We start from the raw sequence: 27,877 nt of genomic DNA on the forward strand, positions 1-27,877 counted from the left end.
ATAGGCTGTGTGTGTGTGTGTGTGTGTGTGTGTGTGTGTGTATTGTGAATAGGATTGTGTTCTTAATTTGGCTTTCAGCTTGGATGTCATATAGACTTGTAGGTGTATAGAAATGATATTGATTTTTGTACATTAATTTTGTATCCTGAAATCTTGCTGAAGTTGTTTATTGGATCTAGGAGCTTTGGGGCAGAAACTATGAGGTTTTCTCAATATAAAATCATACCATTTAGGAAAAGTGATTGTTTGACTTCTCTTCCTATTTGGATTGTTTCTATTTCTTTCTCTTGTGTGAATGCTCTGGCTAGGACTTCCAGTACTAAGTTGAAAAGGAGTGGTGACAGTGGGCATCCTTGTCTTGTTCTGGTCCTCAAGGGGAATACTTCCAGTTTTTGCCCATTCAGTATGGTGTTAACTGCAGGACTGTTACAGATGGCTCTTAATATTTTGAGGCATGTTCCTTTAATACCTAGTTTGTTAAGGGTTTTTAACATGAAGGGATGTTAAAATTTATTGATAGCTTTTTCTGCATCTAATCAGATAAACATGTAGTTTTTTGGGTTTTTTTGAGACAGAGTCTCATCCTGTCACCCAGGCTGGAGTGGTGCGATCTTGGGTCACTGCAACCTCCGCCTTCTGGGTTCAAGCGATTCTCTTGCCTCAGACTCCCAAATAGCTGGGACTATAGGCACCCACCACACCTGGCTAATTTTTGTATTTTTAATAGAGACAGTGAAATTTCAATTTCACCATTTTGGCCAGGCTGGTCTCAAACTCATGATCTCAGGTGATCCACCCGCCTCAGTCTCCCAAAGTGCTAGGATTACAGGTGTGAGCCACTGCGCCCAGCCAAAAACATGTAGTTTTTGTCTTTAGTTCTGTTTATGTGATGAATCACATTTAATGATTTACATATTTTGGACCAACCTTACATCACAGGAATGAAACCTCCTTGATCATGGTGGGTTAGCATTTTGATGTGCTGCTGGGTTTTGTTTTCTAGTATTTTTGTTAAGAATTTTTGCATCCACATTCATCAAAGGATATTGGTCTGAAGTTTTCCTTTTTTGTTGTGTCTTTGCCAGGTTTTGTAAAGGTGCTGGTCTCACGTAATTAGTTAGAGAGGAGTCCCTCATCTTATTTTTTTGGAAAGTTTCAGTAGGATTGGTTATCAGCTCTTCTTTATACGTCTGGTAGAATTCAGTCATGAATCTGTCTAGTCCAGGGCTTTTTCTTTTTGGTAGGTTTTTTATTAGTGATTCAACTTCAGATCTTATTATTGGTCTGTTCAGAGTTTCAATTTCTTCCTGGTTCAGTCTTGGGAGGTTGTGTGTTTCCAGTAATTTAGTCATATCTTGTAGGTTTTCCAGTTTCTGTGCATAGAGGGAGTCATAATAGTCTCTGAATGTTTTTCCTATTTCTGTGGGGTTGGTGGTAATGTCTCCTTTGTCATTTCTGATATGTATTTGAATCTTCTCTTTTTTCTTTATTAGCCTAATGAGCAGTCTGTCAATCTTATTTATTTTTTCAAAAAACCAACTTTTGGGTTCACTGATCTTTATGTACTGTTTTTCAAGCCTCAATTTCATAGACTTCAGCTCTGATTTTGGTTGTCATCTTCTGCTAGCTTTGTGTTGGTTTGTTCTTGATTCCCTAGTTCCTCTAGGTGTAGTACAAGATTGTTAATTTGAGATCTTTCTAACTTTTTAATGTGGGCACTTGGTGTTACAAGCTTTCCTCTTAATACTGCTTTAGCTGTGTCCCAGAGATTCTGGTTTGTTGTATTTTTGTTTTCATTTGTTTCAAAGAATTTCTTGATTTCTGCCTTATTTGTTTACCCAAAAGTCATTCAGGAGCAGGTTAATTTCCAACATGGTTTTGAGAGATGGTCTTAGAATTGATTTCTGTTTTTATTGTGCTGTCGTCTGAAGGTATGGTTAGTATGATTTCAGTTATACTGAATTTGTTGAGAATTGTGTTATGACTGAGCATGTGGTTGATTTTGGAGTATGTGTCACGTGCAGATGAAAATAAGTATATTCTGTTGTCGGTCAGAGTGTTCTGTAGATGTCTGTTAGGTCCATTCAGTTAAGTGTCACGTTTAGGTCCTGAGTATCTTTATTAGTTTTCTGCCTGGGTGATACTGTCAGTGGGGTGTTGAAGGCTCCAATTATTATTGTGTAGTTATCTAAGTCTCTTTATAGGTCCCTAAGAATGTGTTTTATGAATCTGGGTGCTCCAGTGTTGGGTGTATATTATTTAGAATAGCTAAGTCTTCTTATTGAATTGAACCCCTTACCATTATGTAATGCCCTTCTTTGTGTTTTTTGATCTTTGTTGGCTTAAAGTCTGTGTCTAGCATTAGAAATAGCAACCTGTCCTCTTTTTTGCCCTTTTCCGTTTGCTTGGCAGATTTTTCTCTATCCCTTTACTTTGAGCCTATGGGTGTCAATGCATGTGAAAGGGGTCTCTTAAAGACAGCATACAGTTGGGTCTTCTTTATCCAACCTACTATTCTGTGCCTTTTAAGTGGGGCACACAATGGCAGATTTGATATTTTACATTCAAGGTTAATACTGTCATATGTGGATTTGATTCTATCATTGTGTTGTTAGCTAATTGTTATATAGACTTGATTGTGTAGATGCTTTATAGTGTCCATGGTTGATATGGTTTGACTCTGTGCCTCCACCCAAATCTTATGTCAAATTGTAATTCCCAGTGTTGGAGGAGAGGCCTGGTGGGATGTGATTGGATTATGAGGCAGATTTCCCCCTTGCTGTTCTTATGATACTGAGTGAGTTCTCATGAGATCTGGTTATTTGAATGTGTGTAGCACTTCCCCCTTTTCTCTCTCTTCCTTCTGCCCCCACCATGTAAGACATGCTGGCTTCCCCTTTGCTTTCTGCCATGATTTTAAGTGTCCTGAGGCCTCCCTAGCCTTGTCTCCTATTCAGCCTGCAGAACTGTGAGTCAATTTAACCTCATTTTAAAATAAATTACCCCATCTTGGGTAGTTTTTTATAGTAGTGTGAGAACAGACTAATACAATGGTCTATGTATTTAGCTGTGTTTTTGTGGTGGCCAATAATTATCTTTGGTTTCTATGTTTAGCACTCCCTTAAGGACCTCCTGTAAGGCAGGTCTGTGGTAACAAATTCCCTTAGCATTTGCTTTTCTGAAAAGAAATTTATTTATTCTTATCGTATGAAGTTTAGTTTGGCTGGATATGAAAATTGTTGGTTGGGATTTCTTTTCTTTATGAATGTTGAATATAGGCTACCAACCTCTTCTGGCTTGTAGGGTTTCTGTTGAAAGGTCTGTGGTTAGCCTGGTGGAGTTCCTGTTATAGGTGACCTGCCCTTTCTCTCTAACTGCCTTTAATATTTTTTTCTTTCACTTGGATCTGGGAGAATCTGATGACCATATGACTTAGGGATGGTCATCTTATATAGAATCTCACAGGGGTTCTCTAAATTTCCTCCATTTGAACGTTGACCTCTCTAGCAAGGATGGGGAAATTTTCATGGACAATATCCTTGAATATGTTTTCCAAGTTGCTTGCTCTCTCTCCCTGTTTCAGGGATGCCAATGAGTAGTCAGTTTGGTTTCTTTACATAATCTCATATTTCTTAGGGGTTTTATTAGTTCATTCTTTTTTTTTTTCTTTATTTTTGTCTGACTGAGCTGTTTAGAAGAATTGGTCTCCAAGCTCTGAGAGTCTTTCCTCAGCTTGGTCTATTCTGCTGTTAATACTTCCGATTCTATTATGAAATCCTTCTAGTGAGTTTTTCAGCTCTATCAGATAAATTTGGTTCTTTCCTAAAATGACTATTTCATTTTTCAGCTCTTGTATCATTTTATTGGATTCCTTGGATTACATTTCAACTTTCTCCTGAATCTTGATGATCCCTATGGCTATCCAGATTCTGAATTCTATGTGTGTCATTTTAGCCATTTCAGTCTGGTTAAGTATCACTGCTGGGGAGCCAGTGTGATTGTTTTGAGGTAAGAAGACATTGGGTTTTTGAGTTGCCAGAGTTCTTGCACTGGCTCTTTCTCATCTGTGTCGGCTGATGTTCCTTTAATCTTTGAAGCTGCTGTCCTTTGGATGCAATTTTTTACTTTTACATTATTTGATGTCATTGAAGGTTTGACTATGGTATACGTTGTGTTCAGATGACTGGCTTTATTTCTGGATTATTTCAAGGGGCCAAGGCTCTCTCAGCATTCGTGGGTTGCACGCTTTAACCCTGAGGGCCTGGTACCAGACCCACAGCTTTGTTATCTGGGACCTCAAGGTTAAGCACCTGCTGTGCTCGAGGGGCTGAGATATTCCCAGTCTGCTGGCAAGATCACTCTGATGTGGGGTGCTGGCAAAAGCATTTCATCAGGGTGGTTGCAGTGGGGTTCATGCCCATGGGCAGTGGGGTCTGTGCATGTGCACTTGCACCAGTGGCGGCAATGAAGTGTGGTACGCATACACCAGCAGGGATGGGGCAGCAGTGCCTACATGCTGGCGGGGGCAGGGTGGCAGGGTCTGTGTGCATATGCTTACACCAGCAATGGCGGGGTGGCAGGGTGCACATATGTGTCCACTGGAGGGGGAATGGTAGGGTCAGGGTGGTAGTCACAAGGTCCGTGCACAAGCCCATCAGTGACAACAGGGTGGTGAGGTCTGTATGCACATGCACATATGCCATCAAAGTGCTGTGGGGGAGGCGGTGGGTGGGTATGCATCAGCAGGGACCTGTCTGCTGAAGCTCTCTGATAGTTATAGAGTATCCTTTCTTTAAAGCACCAGTCTTACAATTATAAGACCTTTCTTCCTCTCATTTCAAAACAGCATTTTAAAAACAATCTTAACCCAAACCATTCAATCCATACTGTACTGTAAACTTATGGGCTCACAAACATAAATGCAGTGTTGCAGTAAAATCGATTTTCTTGGATATTATTTTTAAATCATCAAAAATAGCCAAAAATGTCTTTTCTTAATTTAAATTAAATGGCATGGGGAGAAAAGAGCAAATATTAATACATGTTTTACTATGAATAAAATCCTACCTTAGGAGAAGTAGAGAGATCTTTTCCTGCAGAAACTGTGTTTTCATTTACTCCTCCTGTTTTTGGTGAGAGGACTGGTGGAGCTGGGGCCTTTCTTTTCACTCGCCTTTCAGTTTCCAGTTCTTGAATAGGATTTACCAAATTATTTGGAGAAGGAGTTGATTTAGGTTCATAAAAAGGGTTTGATCTAAGTGAAAGAAGAATTATTGTTAGATGTCTCTCAAAAAATAGTTCATTTACAAGTAAAATAATAAATGTGCACTGAAAACTAAAATTTCTTTTTTCAAATAAAACCCAAACCAGTGATAACCCAGAATTTGGAAATAATGACTGTTAATCTTTTGGTCCATTTCTATCCAGAGTTTTTAAAATTTGGCTTTAAAAAGTACTTAAAAATATTTAATACAAGGTCACATTCAGCTCAAACTATTATATATAGAAACTTAGAAAAATGTTAAATATTAAAAATAATAAATCCTGTATATTTTCCATACCCAAGGAAAAGGAAGATGTAAAAATCTCGATTTGATTTCTTTTTTATGCTTGAGCTCTGTTACACTTTCTTGTATTTCATCTTTTCTTCTATGTTAAATTCTCCCCTCATTATGGAACACGTTTTAGTGGTTCAATCAGCAAGGTTCTGCTTATAGTAAATTCTCCTAGGCTTTGAAAATGTCTTTATTTCAGCCTTACATTTAAGTGATAGTTTAGCTGGGTAGAGAATTCTAGTCGTCAGTTATTCTATCTCAGGGTTTTGAAGACATTAATCCACTGTCAGCCTAACGTTGCTCCTTTGTAAGTCATCTTTTCTATGTAGTTGTTAAGATCTTCTCTTTATTTCTGGTTTGAGCAATTTTGATACCTATGACATGTCTAAGTGTGGATTTCTTTTGATTTATTCTGTTTCAGACTCTTTGTATTTCCTGAGTCTGAAGAGTCATGTGTTTTATTGGTTCTGAAAAATTATCTGCCTTTATCTCTTTGATAGCCACTTCTGTATTTTCTCTGTTCTCTTTGAAATATCTTATATCTATGTTGAACAACTACTTGTCAGGTTTCCTAGCCTTTCCATTTTTATAAATCTTTATTCTTCTGCTATATTCTAGATAACTCTCTCACATCTCTGATCCAGTTCATTTTTTCTTCATGTCTAATATTCAATTCTCCAGGAATTTTTAATTTTAATAAGTGTATTTCTTCATATATCTGTGTGCATGATACCTCAGTTACAAAGATTTGAGTTACTAATCATTTAAACATACTTATTTTATAGTCTCTATCTGACAAATCTAGTATTTGAAGTTCTTGCATGTATAATCCTACTATTTCTTTTGTCTCCTGACTCTTCCTCTTAGTAAACTGTTTCCTTGTGTGTTTTGTAATTCTATATTGTGAGTTCAGAGTTTCATCTGAGGAATTCCTGTGTAGTCTAAGCTAAGAGTGCCTCTCTTCAGAGTGTTTAACACTTGCATTTGCCAAGTACTTTAGGACTAAGAAAATTAATATCTCTACACACTTGTAATTCACCTCTGAGACAACAGTGTGCTGGCACCACTACTGGTTAGGCACTAAATCAGAATAAGGACAAGAAGCCTCTACTTACGAAAGTTTTGAATGGTCCTTCTCCCTTTCTAGATCAGAGATCCCTAACTTAAATTCAATTCCTTACTTTTCAAGAATGAACAGGAAATGTTTCCATTTAGGTAAAATGTCCAGAATAGTCAAATTCACCGAAAAAAAAAGGCAGATTAGTGGTAGCCAGAGAATGAAGGAAGTGGGGAATTGGGACTAAATGGTAATAGGTATGAGGTTTCTTTTTGTGGTAATGAAAACATCCTGGTATTAGATAGTGGTAATAGCATAACAATATAGTGAACATACTAAAAGTCACTGACATGTACATTTTAAACTGTATAATTTCATGTTATGTGAAGCACATATCAATTTTTTTAAGTGCTATGAAAATGAACAGGAATAGTGGCTGCACAGAGATAGTACTGTGCAAACACTTATCCCTTTCTTTACAATGACAAGTTACATACTTGCTGATTAATATATTTTAAATATAAATAAATGTAAGCAAAGAAAAATATTTACAGAATTGGGACTATTTTTACATTCTGTTGATCACCTATGATTTGAAAAATCTATTTCAGAACTTTATGCATCACTCTAAGAGACAATTATTTTTATCTCGGTATTGTATATTTGAGTAATAAATTAGTTATATCACTAACTCATTGTAAGTTGAAAATTCACTGGTTATATTAAGGAGAAAATTGGACAGAATAATTTTAAATGACATTATTTATTGTTTAGAAAACAATTCATCAAGAAAAATGAATTACAGAGAGAAAAACCAAAGTTGGTTCAGGATTAATTTAAACATACTGGAAAAATAATACAAAATGAAGCTAAGGAAGAGTCTCTTCCTCTCACCTTGATATCTATGTTTCTTTGGAAAAACAAACTCCAAGTTATTAAAATGGGCATGTAGCTTCCCTGAATAAAATTCAATGAAAGGTTTCACTGGGAAACTGACACAAAACCATACCAGAAATGACTGCATGCTAGGCCTCAAAAGTCACTTCATAAAAGTTCTGAAAAAATAATATTGGTTTATTGGTTTTCATTTTTACTATATAAACTAGAAGAGTTGAATTATGCCCCAAATATAAGTAACTGAGAAACCCATGCAGTTGTTAAGTGTAAAGGACACGTCCTAAAAGGCAAGCAAGGCTGAATACTTTCTCTTTGTGCTTATGGATATGCTGGGACACTAAAGGTAATTCCACACATCAAAGGATTCCGTACTATTTATTTGTGATAGTTTAATGTCATAGAGTATACAGGAAGAATTTGGTAATGGAAGATGAGTCATATAGGTTTTTTGCTTGATGAAAGGTCATAAGTTTATTATTGAAGTAAGAACGAATTTTGGAAGATTTCTGCTACTGACATTCAACCTATAAATTTTTGCAGAGAAAAGATGATAAATACCAAACAAGTAATTAATACAAACAGAGTTCTTCCTGGACTTGCACATTAGCTTATGTGCAATCTTTAGAACTTGTGTGTATATTTCTACAAAATAAAGAAGCTAGAGTATTTACAGACTCCCTCTGGTAACCCCAGATGATTGAGCAAGTTAGAACGCTCTTTATTCACGAGAAACTTGTAAAGACTGTGACTTTCATGTGGAAAAAGAATGGCCAAAAGGAAACACCCAGTGATTCTGATTTTAGTTTTTATTAAGGCATTTAAAAAGTTTAAGCAAACATTAGATGTCTCTTTAATTTGTTAATAAGAGAGCAGGTGTGAGTGTGTTGTGTAATACTCATGTATTTTGGAATACCTGAATGCCTGTACTTAAAGTTTGCATTTACATTCAAATATTCTAGGTGTGTGGCTATTACTCAGCACCTACACCACCCATGAGAAATTTTACTTCAATCACATGTTAGCTATTTCAAAGAAAACAAATATAATAACTTTACCAAGTGTTAGGCCAACTTTTCAACCCCCCATATAGTTATTAATTAGTAATAAGATGTCAACCTGGGTTTGGGTTTAGAATCAGATGATTATTATGGTGTAATTCTGAGACTTTTAGAGATTAGAACCTTTTTAGGTTTTATCAAAACCTAGCCATACCCAGGAAGCATGTAGCACATGTTATAAAATGTGGAAAAGATGAGAAACACAACTCCAGAGCAATAGAAAACAAGTCAATTTTCTCACTCTTTCAAATAAAAGTCTCAAAATCTTTTTTTTTTTTTTTTGAGATGGAGTCTTGCTCTGTAGTCCCAGGCTGGAGTGCAGTGGCATGGTCTGGGCTCACTGCAACCTCTGCCTCCCAGATTCAAGTGATTCTCCTGCCTCAGCCTCCTGAGTAGCTGGGATTACAGGCACCTGCCACTACACCTGGCTAATTTTGTATTTTCAGTAGAGAGGGGGTCTCACCATGTTGGTCAGGCTGGTCTCGATCTCCTGACCTCAGGTGCTCCACCTGTCTTGGCCTCCCAAAGTGTTGGGATTACAGGTGTGGGTCACCACACCCATCTAGTCTCAAAATATTTGAAGTTAGTTATTACAGTTCCCTTAAATCATCTCTTTTAAAAATCAAACGATCCCTGTACTCTCAATCATTGTTTATTTGATGTGGTTTCTGAACACTTTAATGACTTTTTCTCTACTTTGTTAACATTCTGAATCACCAATGCCCCTTATAAAATACAACAACTAGTAGACAAATAGTGCTCAAAATAAGAGCTAACCAATGCACAGTAGAGAGATAACATCTCTCCCTTTGCACAAAGCAATTACCCCAAACTTTCATGATTCAAAGGAGCCTTATTATTATTATTTCCCTCTCAACCCACATATACAGTATTTTGAAATATTTTCAAGCTGCATTTTTAAAGAAATAACTATTTTTCCCAAGTTCTAAATAATGTTAATACACAAAAGTTTATGTATTTCCAAGGAAAGCAAAGACTCATATAGCCTCACAAGTGATCATATAATTATTATTAATATTTATCATATAATTATATTACTTATTATTAAATATTTTAAAGATCTCTCCAGTCACACACCAATTATTTATATCAAATAGACCTAAAGGCCCAAGAATTCCAAGCTGGAAATCACTCATGTGATATAATATTTCTGTTATTAAAGTTAAAGATTGTTGTTCTTTTTAAAACAGCTTTATTTAGGCATAAACAATAAACAATAAACGGCTGACACTTGAAAATAAAATTTAATCAGTATTTTTTATGCATGCATGCAAGTGTGAAACCATCAGCACAAATCAAGATAACAAACATTTCCAGTCCTTCCAAAAGTCTCCTGGGTGCCCCTTTTTAACCTCTTCCTCACTCCAGTTCTGATTGTAAACAACTACTGATCTGCTTTTTCTCACTATAGATTGTTTGCATGTTCTAGAGTTTAAAACAAATGGTATCACACAGTATACTATTTTCTGGTCTGTCTTCTTTCACTCAGCGTAATGATCTTGCAATTTACCAATAGTTTGTTCCTCTTTATTACTGAGTAGTACTGCATTGTATGGATATGCCACAATTTGTTTATCCATTTGCCTGTTGACAGATATTTGAATTGTTCTCATTTTGTTATTATAATCAATAAAGATGTTAAAATATTTACGTAGAAGTCTTTGTGGACATACAAATTCTAGTCACCTCAGTACTCCCAAGTCCAAACTCTGTCTCCTTAATTCAGGGTGATTACTGGGATCTGTCTGCGTTTTTTTCTCTCTGAACTGCATTTAGAAACTCTCTCCCACAAATAACGTTACATAATTGCAGGGCTCATCTTCTTTGTTTCTGTTCTCTCAGGGATCATTATCCTGTGCTGTTTGTGTCCAGTGTCTGAATCTTACTGTTTCATATAATCTTACTCCAGTTTTTAGTTGTTTAAAAGGCTAAATCCAGTCTGCGTTATCCCATCATGGCTGGAAGTGGAGGTTTTGCTGCTGCTTTTAAAGCACACTTAGGGTCATGTTCTGTAGCCATATGGGCTGTGAACTGTATAACTCCAGATTACAATATGAACACATCCCCTTTTTATCCCCACTCCAGATTTGGGCAAACGGCAGCCCTAATTACACAGTCTATTCATACTGAGCTTGTGATAATCCCTAATTTAGAAATATTATTATTACATTGTTTGATATCTATACAAGTCGTCTTATCACATCAATACCACAAATGATTCTTTTGTTCTCCTCGCCAACAGACCTGTAACACAACTGAAGTTTAGTGTCTAGAGTTTGACAAAAAAAAAAAAACAAAACCTAAATACCGTTTGTAATATAGTTTATGTGAGAAGACACAGTTGGAATTCCAACAAGAGATTCTAGGAATATATCTTCCTCACTAGTTAGTTTAGGGTCTACACACACCTACCTGGAAGAGGTTGGGAGAATAAGGTTTAAGACTATAAACATTCAGATAGTGGATGAGTTAGATACTGACTTATAAAGTGTACATTAATGATTTGTACCCATCTAAAGGTACATTACAAAAGAATCTCTTTAGTTAACATAGAGACTAACTTGTGATGATAGCAAAATGAAATGTACTTACTCATCCAACTCTTCTTCTTCAGTTTTAGAACTATCAGCATAGAGGTACTTGCTCATGTCCACAGGTCTTATATTTTTTCTTTTTGTAGACTGGGGAGGAGAATCCTTTATGGTCACAAATGCTTCTGGCTCATCGAATGGGTTCAAATACTGTGGAGTCTGCACCTCTTTAAAGGGATTATAGCTGTTATTATAAAAAGAGTCTTCTGTTCTTCTAGGTGAAGCTGTTTCAGTGATCGGTTCTATGAAATAAAAGCAGATGAATTAAATCACATTAATACCATATGATATTTTCTAATATTGTTTAGTATTCTCAAAAATATAACTATTAAATTAATAAGCTCTATGGGGCTGAGAAAGTGCAAAGCAATAATAAAACAATAATATACTTTAGAGGGGTTAAGTATTCTTAATGTTCAGAAGATGTGATATATAAAACCTCTGTCAATTTCTCCAGGAATGGTACTCCCAAAAATGGCATTTTTGGATCTTTACTGTTTCTTGAGATCCTCTGCAGTATCTAACAGTATTAACATTATGATATGTCAATTTTGAAAATGTTTTCTTAGATGTGCAAAATTATATTCTTTTATTATAGTCTACCAGCTTGCCATTACAAACTGATACATAACAAATTTCTGTTTTTAAAAGAACATGAAATGGGCTGGTTGTGGTGGCGTGCACCTGTAGTCCCAGTTCCTAGGGAGGTTGCAGTGGAAGGATGGCTGGAACCCAAGAGTTCAAGGCTGCAGTGAGCCATGATTGTACCACTGCACTCCAGCCTGGGTGACAGAGCATGACCTCAATTCAAAAATAAAATTTAACGCTGGGCACAGTGGCTTCCACCTGTAATCCCAACACTTTGGGAGGCCAAGGTGGATAGATCACTTGAGGTCAAGGAGTTCGAGACCAGCCTGGCCAACATGGTGAAACCCTGTCTCTACTTAATATACAAAAACTAGCCCAGTAGGGTGGCGGGTGCCTGCAATCCCAGCTACTGAGGAGGCTGAGGCAGGAGAATCGCTTGAATCCAGGAGTCAGAGATTGCAGTGAGCTGAGATTGCACCACTGAACTCCAGCCTGGGAAACAGAGCGAGACTCTGTCTCAAAAAAACCCAGAAAACTAAAATAAAATAAAATAAAATAAAATAAAATAAAATAAAAAGAACAGGAAACTGACTCATTTCTGAAATGTTCTTTGGTATTTACATAAGCACAGACCACTCAGGGATCTGATAATTCATTCTGTCCTGTGTTGCAAATATACCCACATGCCACTGAAATTGTTTTCTCAAAGTTTTCAAAGAACAGGTTTCTGTATGCTAAAAGACCTTAAATCTTTAGAGTTTTTAATGAGAATATTTTTTCAATATAACTTAAATCCGATCAATAATAACATAAGAATCTTCAGGTTGAAAGCACTATAATAATACTGGTAAGCTGATAGAGATACCAAGTTTTTCTAGCTTTTATTATTTCAAATTTTAATTTGAAAACGATGGTACTTTTATTTTTATTTTTTGAGACACAGTTTCACTCTGTTGCCCAGGCTGGAGTGCAGTAGTGAGATCTCGGCTTACTACAATCTCTGCCTCCCCAGTTCAAGCGATTCTCCCACCTCAGTCTCATGAGTAGCTGGGATTACAGGCATGTGCCACCACACCTGGTTAATTTTTGTATTTTTAGTAGAGACAGGGTTTCACCATGTTGGTCAGGCTGGTCTTGGATTCCTGTCCTCAAGTGATCCACCTGCCTCAGTCTCCCAAAGTGCTGGGATTACAGGCGTGAGCCACTGTGTCTGGCTTCAGTGGTACTTTTAAAATAAAACTCTGACTCAAAATACAAAACTACTATAATAGTAGCAGTACTTAGCATGAGGCTTTTTCTGTTTGTTAGCATTTTAAAACAAAACAAGAATTTGTAATAAAACTGTCTAAGATTTGCTGATAAAAATATTTTATCAAATTGTAGAAAAATTTCAGCAAGCCAAAAGTCATAGTGTATTAAAAGTAATTTTAATTATACTATGCAATGCTAAAATATTCTGTGAGAGGAAGGCAGGAAATTGGTTATTAAAATTCTCAAGAAAAATTGTTTCCTAAGTGACATTTCAAACAACTTAATCTGATTATTATAAAAATTTTATGACTGACATTTATTAATGACTTTTATTTTATTTTTTTGAGATAGAGTTTCACTCTTGTTGCCCAGGCTGGAGTGCAATGGCACAATCTCGGCTCACTGCAACCTCTGTCTCCCAGGATCAAGATATTCTCCTGCCTCAGCCTCCCGAGTAGCTGGGATTACAGGCACATGCCACCATGCCTGGCTAATTTCTTGTAATTTTAGTAGAGATGGGGTTTCACCCTGTTAGCCAGGCTGGTCTTGAACTCCTGACCTCAGGTGATCTGCCCACCTCAGCCTCCCAAAGGCCTGGGATTATAGGTGTGAGCCACCGCACCTGGCCAATGACTTTTATATTTTAAAATCAGACTATGTATACTCTAGATGTTAGCCCAGAAAATTTGTCTTTATGTTGAAAAGAACATAAAATGAAAACTTCTGAGCTGAAATTCTGTACACCATGGTGAAACAAGTAAAAAGTGTGAAAGAGAAGTCATAAAATCATAGTAAATCAATACTTGAAATGAATTTAAACATAGCCTACATTAAAGAAGAGACTCAGCAATAGTATCTTTTGTAATACCATGATAATAATCAAACTTAACACCACTAGAATCTTTATAATCATGTAAATTAAGCATTTTCTTTTCTCCATAAGGGAAGAGAGACTGTAAAGTTTTTCCTATCCAATTTTGTATTAACAAATATCAGGGCTCAAATGCTTAAGAAACTGACAAAATGGGTCAATAAAAATAAGGTTTTTATTTCTTTCTTTCAGGAAGAGGATTGCAAAAATTAATCCAAGCAAATTCATCAGTTACAACACCAAAAGCAAGAAAGTATACAAACTATAGAGCAAGATTTGAAGATGCTAGAATAGGCAACAAAGGCGGGTTTAAGAGAAGACTCCTTCCTTTCTCTCTCTCTCTCTCTCTCTCTCTCTCTTTCTCTCTCTCTCTTTTTTCCCCGAGCCGGAGTTTCACTCACTCTGTCGCCCAGGCTGGGGTGCAGTGGCATGATCTTGACTCACTGCAACCTTTGTCTCCTGGGTTCAAGTGATTCTCCTGCCTCAGCCTCCCGAACATCTGGGATTATAGGTGCGTGCCCTACACTGGGCTAACTTTTGTATATTAAGTAGAGATGGGTTTCACCATGTCAGCCAGGCTCATCTCAAACCCCTGGTCTCAAACAATCCACCCGCCTTGGCCTCCCAAAGTTCTAGGATTACAGGTGTGAACCACTGTGCCCAGCCTACATTTAATAGCTTTCTAAAAAAGTCACTCAAGGGCCAGGTGTGGTGGCTCACGTCTGTAATCCCAGCACTTTGGGAGGCTAAAGGGGGTGGATTACAAGGTCATGAGATTGAGACCATCCCAATCAACATGATGAAACCTCATCTCTACTAAAAATACAAAAATTAACTGGATATGGTGGCATGCGCCTGTAATCCAGGCTACTCGGGAGGCTGAGGCAGGAGAAACATTTGAACCCGGGAGTTGGAGGTTGCAGTGAGCCGAGAGTGTGCCACTGCACTCCAGCCTGGGTGACAGAGTGAGACTCTGTCTCAAAAAAAAAAAAAAAAAAGCCACTCAAGCACATAAATATAAGAGGAGAACTGAAGCTGTAAAACCAAAAAAAGAACCATCTGAACAATTGCAACACATTTTTTTCTTCCCCAAATACTTCTGTTTTGAGGCTGCAAGTTTTTAATCAATAAAGATAAATTATTTCTATAAAAATATTTTTATAATAAAAAATACTTACTCCAAAGATTCTAATAGGCATATATTTAAGGAGAACTCTGGTTGACATGTATTTGTTTGGCTCTACAGGTATAATTAAAGATTCTGAATCAGGCTGGCTTACCTCTTCTACATAGAAATATGATCTTACGTGTTGTCTGCCACTCTCCTTTATACCTCTGATAACAGACTTACATTTAGAAAACTTATTTGATTTTAAAATAGAAAGTTCAAATACTGAATGTCTCAAACATTTTGTAAATATTTTTGAACTCAATATACTTAATTGTATGTAGTACAAAATCAAGAAGTTGTGTGGTCAAAAGAAGATACCTGATTAAGAATCTTAGCTCCAACTCCACTTCCATCTACCTAAAGTCAAATCATTTAACTTTTCTCAGTCTCAGCCTCCTAATCTATGAAAAGAGGTAGTTGTTGACTGCCTCTGCGATTTATTGTGACTTTTTTTTTCTTTTTCTGAGATGGAGTTTCGCTCTTGTTGTCCAGGCTAGAGAGCAGTGGTGCAATCTTGGTCACCGCAACCCCCCCCTCCCAGTTTCAAGCAATTCTTCTGCCTCAGCCTCTCGAGTAGCTGGGATTACATGCATGCGCCACCATGCTAGGCTAACTTGTTGTATTTTTAGTAGAGATGGGGTTTCTCTATGTTGGTCAGGCTGGTTGCAAACTCGTGACCTCAGGTGATCCGCCAGCCTCAGCCTCCCAAAGTGCTGGGATTATAGGCATGAGCCACTATGCCTAGCTACTGTAACCTTTTTAAGATTTAAAATACGTTCATAATATATAGCCTTCAAACAAAATAAAAACTTGTGAATACAAACTTCCTATTAATAATTTGGAGTCTGGTAAGAAGGGAGAAAGTAAAGGAAGAGGAGAAGGAGAAAGAATTATGAAATGATATTGCTATAACAGAGTGAATCCTGAAGCTAAAAAACCTCATTTTCACCATGACAGGCAGTAGCAAAATTCTTTAAAACTCATGAAGATTTCTCAGACGCAGTCAAAAAAGATGTAAACAGTGGTTAATCATTCTTGCATTTATGTTAAGCATACAGAGTTCAATCAAACAGAAGTCTCACTTCTGCAACAGCCCTTAGCCAGGCTTTATGAGTTCAAAACTACTTGATAAGAAAAATGACTCAGGAAAAAAAAAATCCCTGGTTTTACACCTCACGAGTATGCTGTATATATATAATAGCAGCGGTTCTTAACCTACTCTCTGCTCCATGTTTTCACATGCATAACTCACTCTCACTACTAATTCTCAGCTAGAGAATCTCAGCCAGAGAGACATAGAGTTAGGGTCAGAAGGGCTCATGAGACTGAGTGTCAGGGAAAATGATCCATATAGAGAAGCTACCTCCACCACCCCAAAATCAGTATATCCCTGACCTTACTTGGTAGACCAAATGAATGAGACTTGTAAAGCCCCATGTAAATGTTTATGTAAGGCTTTCTTTTTTCTTTAAAAGCAATTCCATAGAAGTGACCCAGAATTGCTGATCAACTCCAAGTGGTATTGAACACAATATCATTATAAACAATAATTTTTTTTGTTAGTCTCTTAAGAATATATTTTCCTGCCCTTACAGTTCAAGACAACTTGACTATACAAAGACTTTAAAAGGACAGAAAAACTTGCTACCTTCTGAGTCAGGATCTCCAAATGGATTTAATTCTGCAACATCAGAGTCATCAAATGGATTTGAATTCACGGTGGCCAAGTCCTTTTCTGCTTCATCCAAAAAGTTAAGTTTGTTGATAAGCTCTGAAAATAAACATATGGGTTAGTTTCCTGTTACGGTTAAGTGTAAGTATTGATCATTTGTGAAACATTTCAAATGGTAAAAATTCACACGAATAATACCTGCAAATAATAGTATATAGCATTTTACCAATGACAGAATGCCATTGAAGTATTTTGTAGCATACCAACATTTTCAAATAAAACAAAACAAACATTTGAGTATTAATTGAAAATTATGTCAGATAATGAACTATACTAAAGAAACTTCCATCTCAATTTAATTTGAGCCAATAAAAAAAGTGCTGACATAGACTTTTAGAAAGAACATTCATCACTACCAAACAGGAATAACTGAAATGGGCTTATGGTAAGCAAACATTCTAAAAACAATATATTTATAATATATAAACACACTCAAGAAATAGCATGTTATATGACATTGCACTTTGAAAATGTTTTAAAACCACTATCAAGGATCCTGACACAAGACTTTGCTAAAGATAAGTTCTGTTATCTTGTTGCCTGTTGGTGCACTACAAATTACCAAAGAAAACATTCAAGGAAAAGCACAAAGACAAAACTGACAGCTAAGTACAGACAGAAGTCAAGAGGTAGCAGGTCACAGTAAATACAGGCAATCAGAAGCAGAAAGAAAGGAGGAAAGCTCTTAGACCTTCAGAGGAACTGGCTGATTTAGCTGAAGGCATATTTGCTTGCTTTATGCAGTCATCTTGATCTTCATCTAAGCTGCTCAGAGCATTCAACTGGTTTACAATTTCTGTAAACAGAAGCCAGTCAAGACAAATATAAGGTAAGGTCATTTAATTAAAGAGAAGTAGGAGCATGCTGTTACCCAAAAAGACAAAGAGGAGATGCTTGGTTAATCAACAGAATACATTCAGTGGATGTTATTTTTATGAACCGTAACAGATATGTTTAACTGAATGTTATGCTGTACCCATATTTTAAAATAGAAAACATTTTATTGTTAAAATGTATACTAGTAACATAAAAACTATGTTAATAAACACAAAACGAGATAATAACCCAAGAAGCTGACACTGGCTTTCACATTTTATATTTGTAAAACAGAACTGTGCTTTAAACACATACATTAAAAACAGAATAAAATATATACTCTGATACTATAGAAAATATTTGTCATTTGTTTAATATTCTAAATTTAAACAAAAAGTTTTAAGAATATAAATGCATGAATTATGTACACAATAAATATGTCTTCATGTTGCATTTTAAAAACCAGTACTAAAACAAGAAAAGCAAGCAAAAGTTATTATTTTCTACTCCCGTTTTTTTTAATAGGATCTGTTATTTTAAGGCAACTTTAGAGTATATGCTTTAGAAAAATCTGATAATAAAGACAATAAAAGAGAACAAAAAAGGGCAGAGAAACAAATTTAAGATACAATTTTTTACATGAGTCATCTATATTTCGAACAACTCTGAATATGTGAAATTATCACCCAGTGGGTGAAAATTAGACAATTCAAATAAGAACCTTTTAGGATACTACAGGTAATCCCTGATGTTTCCAAAGTTAAAACCTAGGAATAATGTAGTTATTATGATACAGCAAATAGATTCAGATTATTCAGTAAGGAAAGAAAGAAAATGATTGGAGTAGAACACAGTTGTAAATTTGACATTAAAAGTACTGTTCTTTAACACTGTAAATCTAAGGACACATGCTAAATTTTATTTGAACTAAATCATTGAATATGCATTTATAATATGGCTGCCTGCAACTATTCATCTATTGCACAAATATTTATTTATCAGTCTGTGCCAAGACCTATTCTTGGGACACAAAAACAAACATGATATTGTCCTTGTGGAATTTACATTCTATAGAGACACAAATTAACATGGAAACAGACTTAACAAATACCTATAGGCATACCACATTTTATTGCACTTCCCAGATACTGCATTTTTTATTAAGTAAAGAGGGTTTTTTTTGCTTAAAGCAACAAAAAAATTTGTTATCCAACTATTGTGGGGATCAGAAGACTTGCTGGGCTAAAATTAGGATGTTTGCTAGGCTGCATTCCTTTCTGGAGCCTATAGGGAAGGATTTGCTTCCCTCCCTTTTCTAGCTTCTAGAAGCCACCCTTGTCTAGAAGTCTAGAAGCCACTCCTTAACTTGTGACTCCCTTACTCCATCTTCAAAGCCAGCAACAGTGGGCCAAGTTGTTCTCACATCACATGTGCTGACTTTCTCTTCTGCCACTCTCTACCGTTTAAGCACCCTGGTAATTATATTGAGCCACACGGATAACCTAGCATACTTTCCACTATGTCATGGTCAGCTTATTAACAACCTTAATTTCATCTGCCACCTTACGAATGGACAGTTTGTGACAACTCTAAGATTAGCAAGTCTATCAGCACCATTCTTCCAACAGCATGTGCTCACTTCATGTCTGTGTCACATTTTGGTAATTCGTACTGCTACAGGATCCTTGGGATGTAGCTTTTCTGGCTGGAAACCTCTGTGGCCGGTGGTGTCTCTGCCTGAGTTTTTAGCTCAGGCCTGCTGGACTGATTCCACCCACTTGGCCTGGCATGCTGCACTTGGCTCATGCTACCAATCTGGATCCCATATCTACCAAGGGCGAGTCAGGCATGGAGTGATGAGGGGAGTGTGAGTGAGAGTGGGGTCTAGCCACTGTGCAGTCAGACACACCAGCTGCTGTAGCAGAGTGGGAAGCTCCATGTGTGGCATGGGCACCAGCTCTCTGCAAGGCTGCAGGTAGACCAGGTGCACTGCAGTTTCCACATCTGGCACTGAGGAACATGGTGGCACCTGGACGCTTGGAAATGCCAGGAACCACAGGGCCCCAAAGAGGGAGTCACAGCCCTGGCATGGGGAGCTCCCAGATATGGGCTCGCTGATGGGCAGCAGCTCTTCTCTTCTTCTCTTCACCTGCAATGTGGTAAGCAAAGGGCATGTTTCAGCCCTGTTTATGTTACAGTTCTTTTAACCCTGCCATTCAATGGGGCTAAAAGAGCTGAGTTCTTGTTCTGCAACTAGAAGAATGAGGTACACAGACAAGTGGAGGGTGAGCAAGATAAAGAGCTGCTTTACTGAGCAATAGAACAGCTCAGAGGAGACGTGCAGTAGGTAGCTCCCTTCCACAAGCAGGGTGTCCTGACAAGTGTTCAGCTCCCAGCAGAGAGGAGACCCTGGAGTGGGAAGCTCTTCTCTGCAGGTAGGTAATCCTGTCAACTCTGCAGCTCTCAGCAGAGAGGAGACCTTGGAGTGGGTTGTCCCTCTTTGCAGGTAGGTCGTCCCATTGTCTTCCTAGCTCTCAGCAGACAGGAAGCCCTTGAATGGGTTGCTCCTCTTTGCAACTGGTTGTCTCGGTGTATTCCAAGCTCTCAGCAGGGTGGAGGTCCTGGAGTGGGTTGCTCCTCTCTGCAGGCAAGTAGTTCCATCAACTTCCCAGCTCTTAGAAGAGAAGAGGCCCCTGGAATGGGTTGCTTCTCTCTGCAGCTGATTGTTCTGATATCTGCTCAGCTCTGACAGAGCCCAGGGCTTACATGGGCCTCAGAGAAGAGGAATTGCATGCTGACTGATCCATGGGCAGCCTGGAAAAAGCACCACAGCCTCCCACTCTGGTCTGTGGAACTGGCAGCCTGGCCCCCAGCCTTCAGGCCCTTCCTGGCCTGAAGGTGGGGCCTCACTGGAGACCCTCCTCCTTCTACCCAGGAACCTACCTCCTGCTGCCATTCATGGTGCCTAGGGTGTAGGTGCCAACAGGTGCCTGCAGGCCAGCATGGAGCTGCCCTCAGCCACCCATTGGCTTCCCTCCTATGCTCATCAGTGCCCACAATCCAGAAGGGATCTGATGCCAAGGTGGCAGGGGGCTGGTGTGTCAGCAGTGTCCTGAGCATGTGCACACCTGGACAGGCTGTGACAGCACCCGAGCTCAGCTCCAACTTTGTTCCAAGATTGGAGCAGGTGCCAATAGCAGGGAGAAGCCAGATAGCAGGAGCAGGTACTTCCAAGCCTGAGAGGGCAGGGGAAGCTTCCCAGGCCCCCAAGAGTACAGGGATGTCTGGGTCTGCAGCCGCAGTTTGGGCAAGCTGTGCCGGGGGGTTGGGGTTCCTGCCCGCTCCCTGCAGCGGGAAGCCCAGGTCCACAGCCCCAACTTAGACAGCTGCAGCTGCACCCGGGAGGGCAGGGCTCCCGCCTGCTCCAGGGTCCAAGAGCAGAGGGGTACCTGGGTCTGCAGTGTGGCTTAGGCAGATTTAGTAGCACCCAGGGAGCTCCAGCCCCAACTCAGAAGGGGTGGGGCTCCTGCTTGTCCCCAGTTCCTGCCAGCCACTTGGAGCATGTGGCCTCAGCCATGCCTCCCTGCTGTAGCAGGCGTGATGGCAGCCACCACTCCAGACGGCCCACCGCTGCCATCATCACCATATTCTACATCTTTTCATTATATCTGTCATGGCGATTTGTGATGAGTGATCTTTGCTGTTACTACTAAAACTGTTTTGGGTTGCAATGAACCACACCCACATAAGACGGCAAACTTCATCAATAATGTGTGCATTCTGACTGCTCCACTTCTACCACTCCCCAGACCTCCTTATTTTCTCAGACACAACAATATTGAAACTAGGCCAGTTAAACCCTGCAAACGCCACTAAGTGTTTAAGTGAAAGGAAGAGGTGCATGTCTCTCCCTTTAAACGAAAAGCTAGAAATGATTAAGTTTTGTGAGGAAGGCATGTCTAAACCAAAGACAGTCTGAATGCTAGGCCTCTTGTGCTAAACAGTCAGACAAGTTATGAATGCAAATAAAAAGTTCTTGAAGGAAATTAAAAGTTCTACCCCAGTGAACACATGAAAGATTTAAAAAATGCATAATGCCTTATTGCTGATGCAGAGAAAGTTTTAATGGTCTGGATAGAACATCAAACCAGCCATAGCTTTCCCTTAAGCCAAAGCCTAATCCAGAGCAAGGCCCTAACTCTATTCAATTCTATGAAGGCTGAGAGAGGTGAGGAAGCTGCAGAAGAAAAGTCTGATGCTAATGTAGCTTCAACTTGTGTCAATACTGAAGAATGTGACTTCAAGTTGAAGTCAATGCTCATTTACCATTCCAGAAAATCCTAGTGCCCTTAAAAATGATGCTAAATCTATTCTGCTGTGCTGTATAAATGCAACAACAAAGCCTGGATGGCAGCCTATCTTTTTACAGCATGGTTTACTGAATATTTTAAGCCCATTGTTGAGACCTGCTGCGCAGAAAAAAAGATGCCTTCCAAAGCATTACTACTCATTCCTTCTTAGCATGCTCCCTAAAAAAGTAACATCACTGTTCACTGACAATGCACCAGGTCGCCGAAGAGCTGTGATGGAGATGTACAGATGATTAGTGTTGTTTCTGCTACACACAGTTCAAGGAGTAATTTTGATTTTCAAGTCTTATTATTTAAGAAATACATTTTGTAAGATACAGCTCTTGTAGGTAGTGATTCCTCCAATGATCTGGGCAGTCAATTGAAAACCTCTTGGAAAGGATTCACCACTCTAGATACCATTAAGAATTTTGTGATTCATGGGAGGAGGTCAAAATATCAACATCAACAGGAGTTTGGAAGATGGAAGAGGCTGATTCTGATCCTCATGGTTGACTCTGAGGCATTCAAGACGTCAGTGGAGGAAGTAACCACGGATGTGGTGGAAATAGCAAGAGAACCAGCATTAGAAGTGAAGCCTAAAGATATAACCGAATTGCTGCAATCTCATAACATCTGAATGGACGAGGAGTTGCTTCTCTGGATGAACAAAGAAAGCAGCTTCTTGACATGGAACCTACTCCTGGTGAAGATGCCGTGACATAATGGTATTGCACACTTAACAGACTACAGTATAAACATAACTTTTATATACACTGGGAAACCAAAAAATTTCTGTGACTTGCTTTACTGCAATATTTGTTTTATTGTGGTGGACTGGAAGCAAACTCACAATATCTCCAAGAAATGCAGGTATGAAAACACTAGGCTGTCAGAGATATGTTACAGATCTTTCAGCAAAATATATATGAAAAGTTGATAAGCTTATCAACTTCCCTTTTCTAAATGAGAAAATATATTTTGCATAACCAAAATTGCTTGAGATAGTCAAAGTAAACCATAGAAAATAGAAAGTAAACACAATTAATGCCAGTTGAACTTTTTATCCCAATTTGAATAGTAGGAGCGGAATAATCAGACTTATAAAGTTTCTTCTTCTTGTTTCGTCAATAGTTTTAAACCGTACTCTGACTCAAGGTAACCTAGCAAATTTCTCAGGAGGTAGAATTAATTCATAAATTAGATAATTTACCTGCCTCTAGCAGTCATTATAATTCTGTAATTTTTAGGAAAAATATAATGGAGTGTAGGATCAATGTTAAGTGATTGCTAGTCTCATGACTGATTTTTTTTTTCATTCTTTACTAGTTTGGTATTTTTCAAAATTTACACATGATTTATTTTTAACTTTAAAAATATTAATAACTCTGAACATATAAAAAGAAATATTAACAACAGCAGCTAATAATTACTAAGCAGTGGGAGAGGCTTTGCATCCATTATCAGTTAATTCTCATAAATAATCAAAAAAGAATTATTATTCACATCTCATCATGTATATTAGTATTATTTATTTGCCCTACAGGAATAACTTTGAAAATATAAAATATGAATCACTTTGAAAATATAAAATATAAAAATAAATAACAATAGCAGTTAATTATTAAGTAGTAGGAAAGGCTTTGCATCCAGGATCAGTTAATTCTCATAAATAACCAAAGAAGTATTATTATCCACATTTTATCATATATCTTAGTATTATTTGTTTGTCCTATATTCCTATATGTACAATTAATAGGTAAAAAAATGTTTATATAGTGCTCAAATATTTGTAGTTTTCTGTATATAGCTAAAACATTTTAATTACCTTATGTTCCTAAAAGTAATCTCAATGAGAGAAAATATCAATCATTTATTAAACATCTTATATATGAGCACTGCAGGGAATACAGAGGAAGTATTAGAGTTAGTCCTTCCCTTCAAAACATTAATATTGTTCCATAGAGTTTTAGGTATAATGTCAGCATTTTTAAAAATACTATCAAGATGACTCTATTACATGACTGAATTATTTTTCTGAATGCTTAGAGTATTTCTTCCTCATCATCATGCTTTTGGTGACATCTAAAATCACTTACGGCCATTTCATCATTAACTAATTCAAAGTAATTTCTTCTTTACATTCTCTTCACTGATGACAAACTGTCCTAGTAGTTTCCGCCATTTATCCTTAGCTTAAGTAAATCCCTACTTCACTCCTAGAACTTCTGCTTCTACAACTTTTATTTACATTAACAGAGTGAAAAGGTAATTTTGATTATCTATACCAATGCTTCCTTTATTTGGTTTGCAAATAAATGTTAATACAAATCATAAAAAAGCAATGTACAAAAAAACCCACTTATCTATTTAATAAGCATTTATCAAGTACCTATTATATGCCTGTGCTAGTACCTGCTCTCATGGCTTCATATTTTAGTGGGACAGACAGGCAAGTAAAGTAATATATACTGTATGATAAATATTATCATTGAGATAGCACTGTAGGCTATGGGAAACTAACTGAAAGAGAGATATATAACTCAAGAGATTAGGAGGGCTTCCTGGATTTTTATCTATACTTGAGCTAACACAAGACAAATAGACATTATGATTATTAAAATAAAAGAGGATATGGATGAGGACAAAGGGAGGCAAAGAGAACATGACATACTTGAAGAACTGCAAATTGGAGTTTAAGATGCCAGCGATAGGAAATGGAATGAGATGGGGCTGGCAAATGTCCTATCATGAAGGTTGTTGTGATCAAACTAAAGAATTTGAACTTTATTCTGAGAGTTATGGGAATCTAGCATATTTCAGAAACAACATTCCAGCAGCGACATGGTGGCACCATTTGGGAAAAAAAGATAGAAAGCAAGACAAAGCATTGCCACTCCATGAGAGAAGGCACTCAATAAATACTTGTTAATTGAAGAATAAATTAGGAAGATTTGATGATTAATTTGGCCTAGATGATAGGCAAAGAAATCCAGGATAAGTGCTATGTTTGTGTGTTGGGTGACTGTGGATAGCAACTGAGACTGGGCTATTAGTTTTAGACAGCTGGTGAAACTTCCCATGGAAATACTTCAATTGGCAGTTGCTGTGTGGGTCAATACCCTAAAATATATAATTTTGTTATGTATTTCTCTTTCTAAAATAAGTACTTTTCTGTTTCTTCCAATTTTCAACAATGTTTTACTTTTACAATAGGAAAAAGTTAATTTAAAAGAAAATTTATAACAAAAATTTTTTCCTGAAATTATTTTAATGAGAAGTTTTTTTAGTTACATGCTACCCTGACCAAAAATACTACCCAACCCAATATATTTATGTAATACTTTATTACTTTATAAAGTCTTGTTTCACACAAAATTGAAAACGTCTGGAAAATGCTAATAATGTTACACTTCAGTGCAAATTTCTCCCCTACTACTATACAAATTGAGCAATAAACCCATATATTTCCTCTAACTGTATCAGTATGGACCTGCTTCACATTGGTGAGAATGAGAAGAGAAACTAAATCAGGGGCAGGCAATCGAAGCAAAGGGTCAAGTAATTTGAGATTCTTCCTTACAGTAAGGAAGGCAAAAGAAGATATAAATTGACCACCAGAGATTATCACATTGAGCAAAAAAAGGTGGGGATGGGGATGGTGGCATGACGAGTAGGTGGCTTTTTCCTTTTAAGAAGGCCTATAGTTAAAAGAAAAAAACTTCCTAGAGCTAGAATATATATGCAAATCTTGCAGTATCCTCATTATTCTCTAAATTGTAACAAGATTCAGGTATATCTTATTTTAAGATGGTCTAAAATAGTAACACTTCAACTTTCTGGCAGAGATCCAGGTAAAAAAGATGTCACTTTCTCCATAGGCTTAAGCCCGTAAACATGTGATTGCCTCTTTTAGGATACCAGCATCTCCTGATTCTCCTCCTATCTTGAACAGACAGTTCTGTCTCAGTCTCTTAATAATAATTACTCTTCCCTCTGCCTAGGATCCCATCATAGGTCCCACTCATTTTTCTCCTAAATCTGTTCTTTTTGAAAGAATTCATCTATTCTCTTGGCTTAACTACAAACACATAAATGAAGATAATTCTCAAATACATACAGAGTGCCAGACTTGAATTACCAACTATCTAGTGGGCACTTTTAATCTAATGACCCTAGATAGTCCCCTCACAAACTTAATATATTAAAAATATAATTCAATAGCTGTGCTACTATGTCATGTTCATCTAACAACTAGCAATTTTAAGCCCATAGCTAGTACTTAATGTATGTTTTAAATGAATGAATGAATGAACCGAATGAGTCATAATACTTTGCATCATCTTATAAAGACAGGAAGATATAAAATGTCCTTTATTTTTACATTATAGATATACTGTTTTATTTATCTATGTATCTATCTCTATGCATGTATGCATGTATCTATAATGTTTATCTATAGAAATGTTATATTTTAAGGCACCACTTCAAAATTTGGTGACTTAAAACAACAAATCATTATCTCTCAAAGTTCTGTGGGTTGACTAGACTTAGCTGGGTAGTTCATTGTAGTTAGATGGCAGCTGGGCTGACGTCATCTGAAAGCTTGACAGGGCTGGATGTCCAAAATGGCTTTACTCACATTTGATTTTGGCTGAAAAGGCTAGAACAATTTGCAGATGGCCTGGCCTCTCTCTCTCTCTCTCCAAGTGGCCTGTTCATGTAGCTAGTTTGGGGTTCCTCTCAGCAATGCAGTCTCAGGGTAGATGAACTTTTTACATGACAGCTGGTTTTCCCTAGAGCATGCATTATGAGAGGACCAAGCAGAAGCTAAAAGTCATCCTCCAACTTAGTTTTGGAAGTTACATAGTCACTTCCCTTTTATTCTATCGGGTAAAGTGATTTATCAGGCCAGCCCAGCTGCAAAGGAGGAGATTATAAAAGAGCATGAATATTGGGAGGTATTAATTCATTAGGACACAGTCAGGAGACCAGCTATACCACACAGTAGATCAATAAATCAGAAGTTAGAAATCATTCATTTTCTTACAAATTTAACATATTTACTATAATTTTTACATGATACTTTCCAGTATTTTACTTACACATACACATAAAGGCACAAATCTTAGACTGTACAATTTAATGAATTTTGACAAACATATACACCCATGTGACCCAAGTTGTATAACATCTGCAACATCTTCCAACGCTCTCTCATGCCTCTTTTCAGTCAATCCCCAGTCCCACAGGCTATCACTATTTTAATATTTTTCACACAGGATTAGTTTCGCCTTTTCTAAACACATCACATAAGTGAAATCATACAGTACATCTTTTATGTAAAGTCTCTTTCACTAAGCATAATGGTTTTGAGGTACATCTATGTTGTAGGGCATATCAATAGCTCATTTTTATTGCTGAGTAGTATTCCATTCATGAACATCTACAGTTTAGCCATTCTTCTGTTGATGTACACCTGAGCTATTTCCAGTTTGGGACTCTTACGAATAAATTGCTATGAATATCTTTGTGTAAATCTTTTTAGAGACATATGTTTTCATTTATTTGGGGTAAATACCTAGAAGGGGAATTATTGGGACAGAGGGTAAGTATATGTTTAGTGTTACAAGAAACTTGCTATGTGCTGGGCATGGTGGCTCACACCTGTAATCCCAGCACTTTGGGAGGCCAAGGCAGGAGGATCATTTGAGGTCAGGAGTTCGAGGCCAGCCTGGCCAACATGGTGAAACCCCATCTCTAATAAAAATACAAAAAAAAAAAAATTAACTGGGCATGGTGGTGTACACCTGTAGTCTCAGCTACTCAAGAGGCTGAGGCAGGAGAACCGCTTGAACCTGGGAGGTGGAGGTTGCAGTGAGCTGAAATCATGCTATTGCACTCCAGCCTGGGCGACAGA

The 27,877-nt window shown here is 37.5% G+C and overlaps 1 protein-coding gene across 25 annotated transcripts in view; it reads right to left on the reverse strand.

Moving 5' to 3' along the window:
- Positions 1-27,877, reverse strand: part of EHBP1 (EH domain binding protein 1) — a 330,801-nt gene that overhangs the window by 166,337 nt on the left and 136,587 nt on the right. For 13 of the 25 annotated variants that reach the window (XM_045369202.2, XM_074011668.1, XM_074011674.1 and 10 more), the window contains exons 8-11: positions 17,484-17,588; positions 16,709-16,831; positions 11,181-11,421; positions 5,068-5,254 (exon numbers count right to left, since the gene is read on the reverse strand). In XM_045369202.2, the coding sequence (XP_045225137.1) occupies positions 5,068-5,254; positions 11,181-11,421; positions 16,709-16,831; positions 17,484-17,588 (656 nt within the window). The remainder of the gene's footprint in view (positions 1-5,067; positions 5,255-11,180; positions 11,422-16,708; positions 16,832-17,483; positions 17,589-27,877) is intronic. The other 12 variants (XM_074011670.1, XM_074011677.1, XM_074011669.1 and 9 more) reach the window with 1 other exon arrangement.

The sequence above is a fragment of the Macaca fascicularis genome, chromosome 13 (genome assembly GCF_037993035.2).
Source record: "Macaca fascicularis isolate 582-1 chromosome 13, T2T-MFA8v1.1".
Classification (NCBI taxonomy): Eukaryota; Metazoa; Chordata; class Mammalia; order Primates; family Cercopithecidae; genus Macaca; species Macaca fascicularis.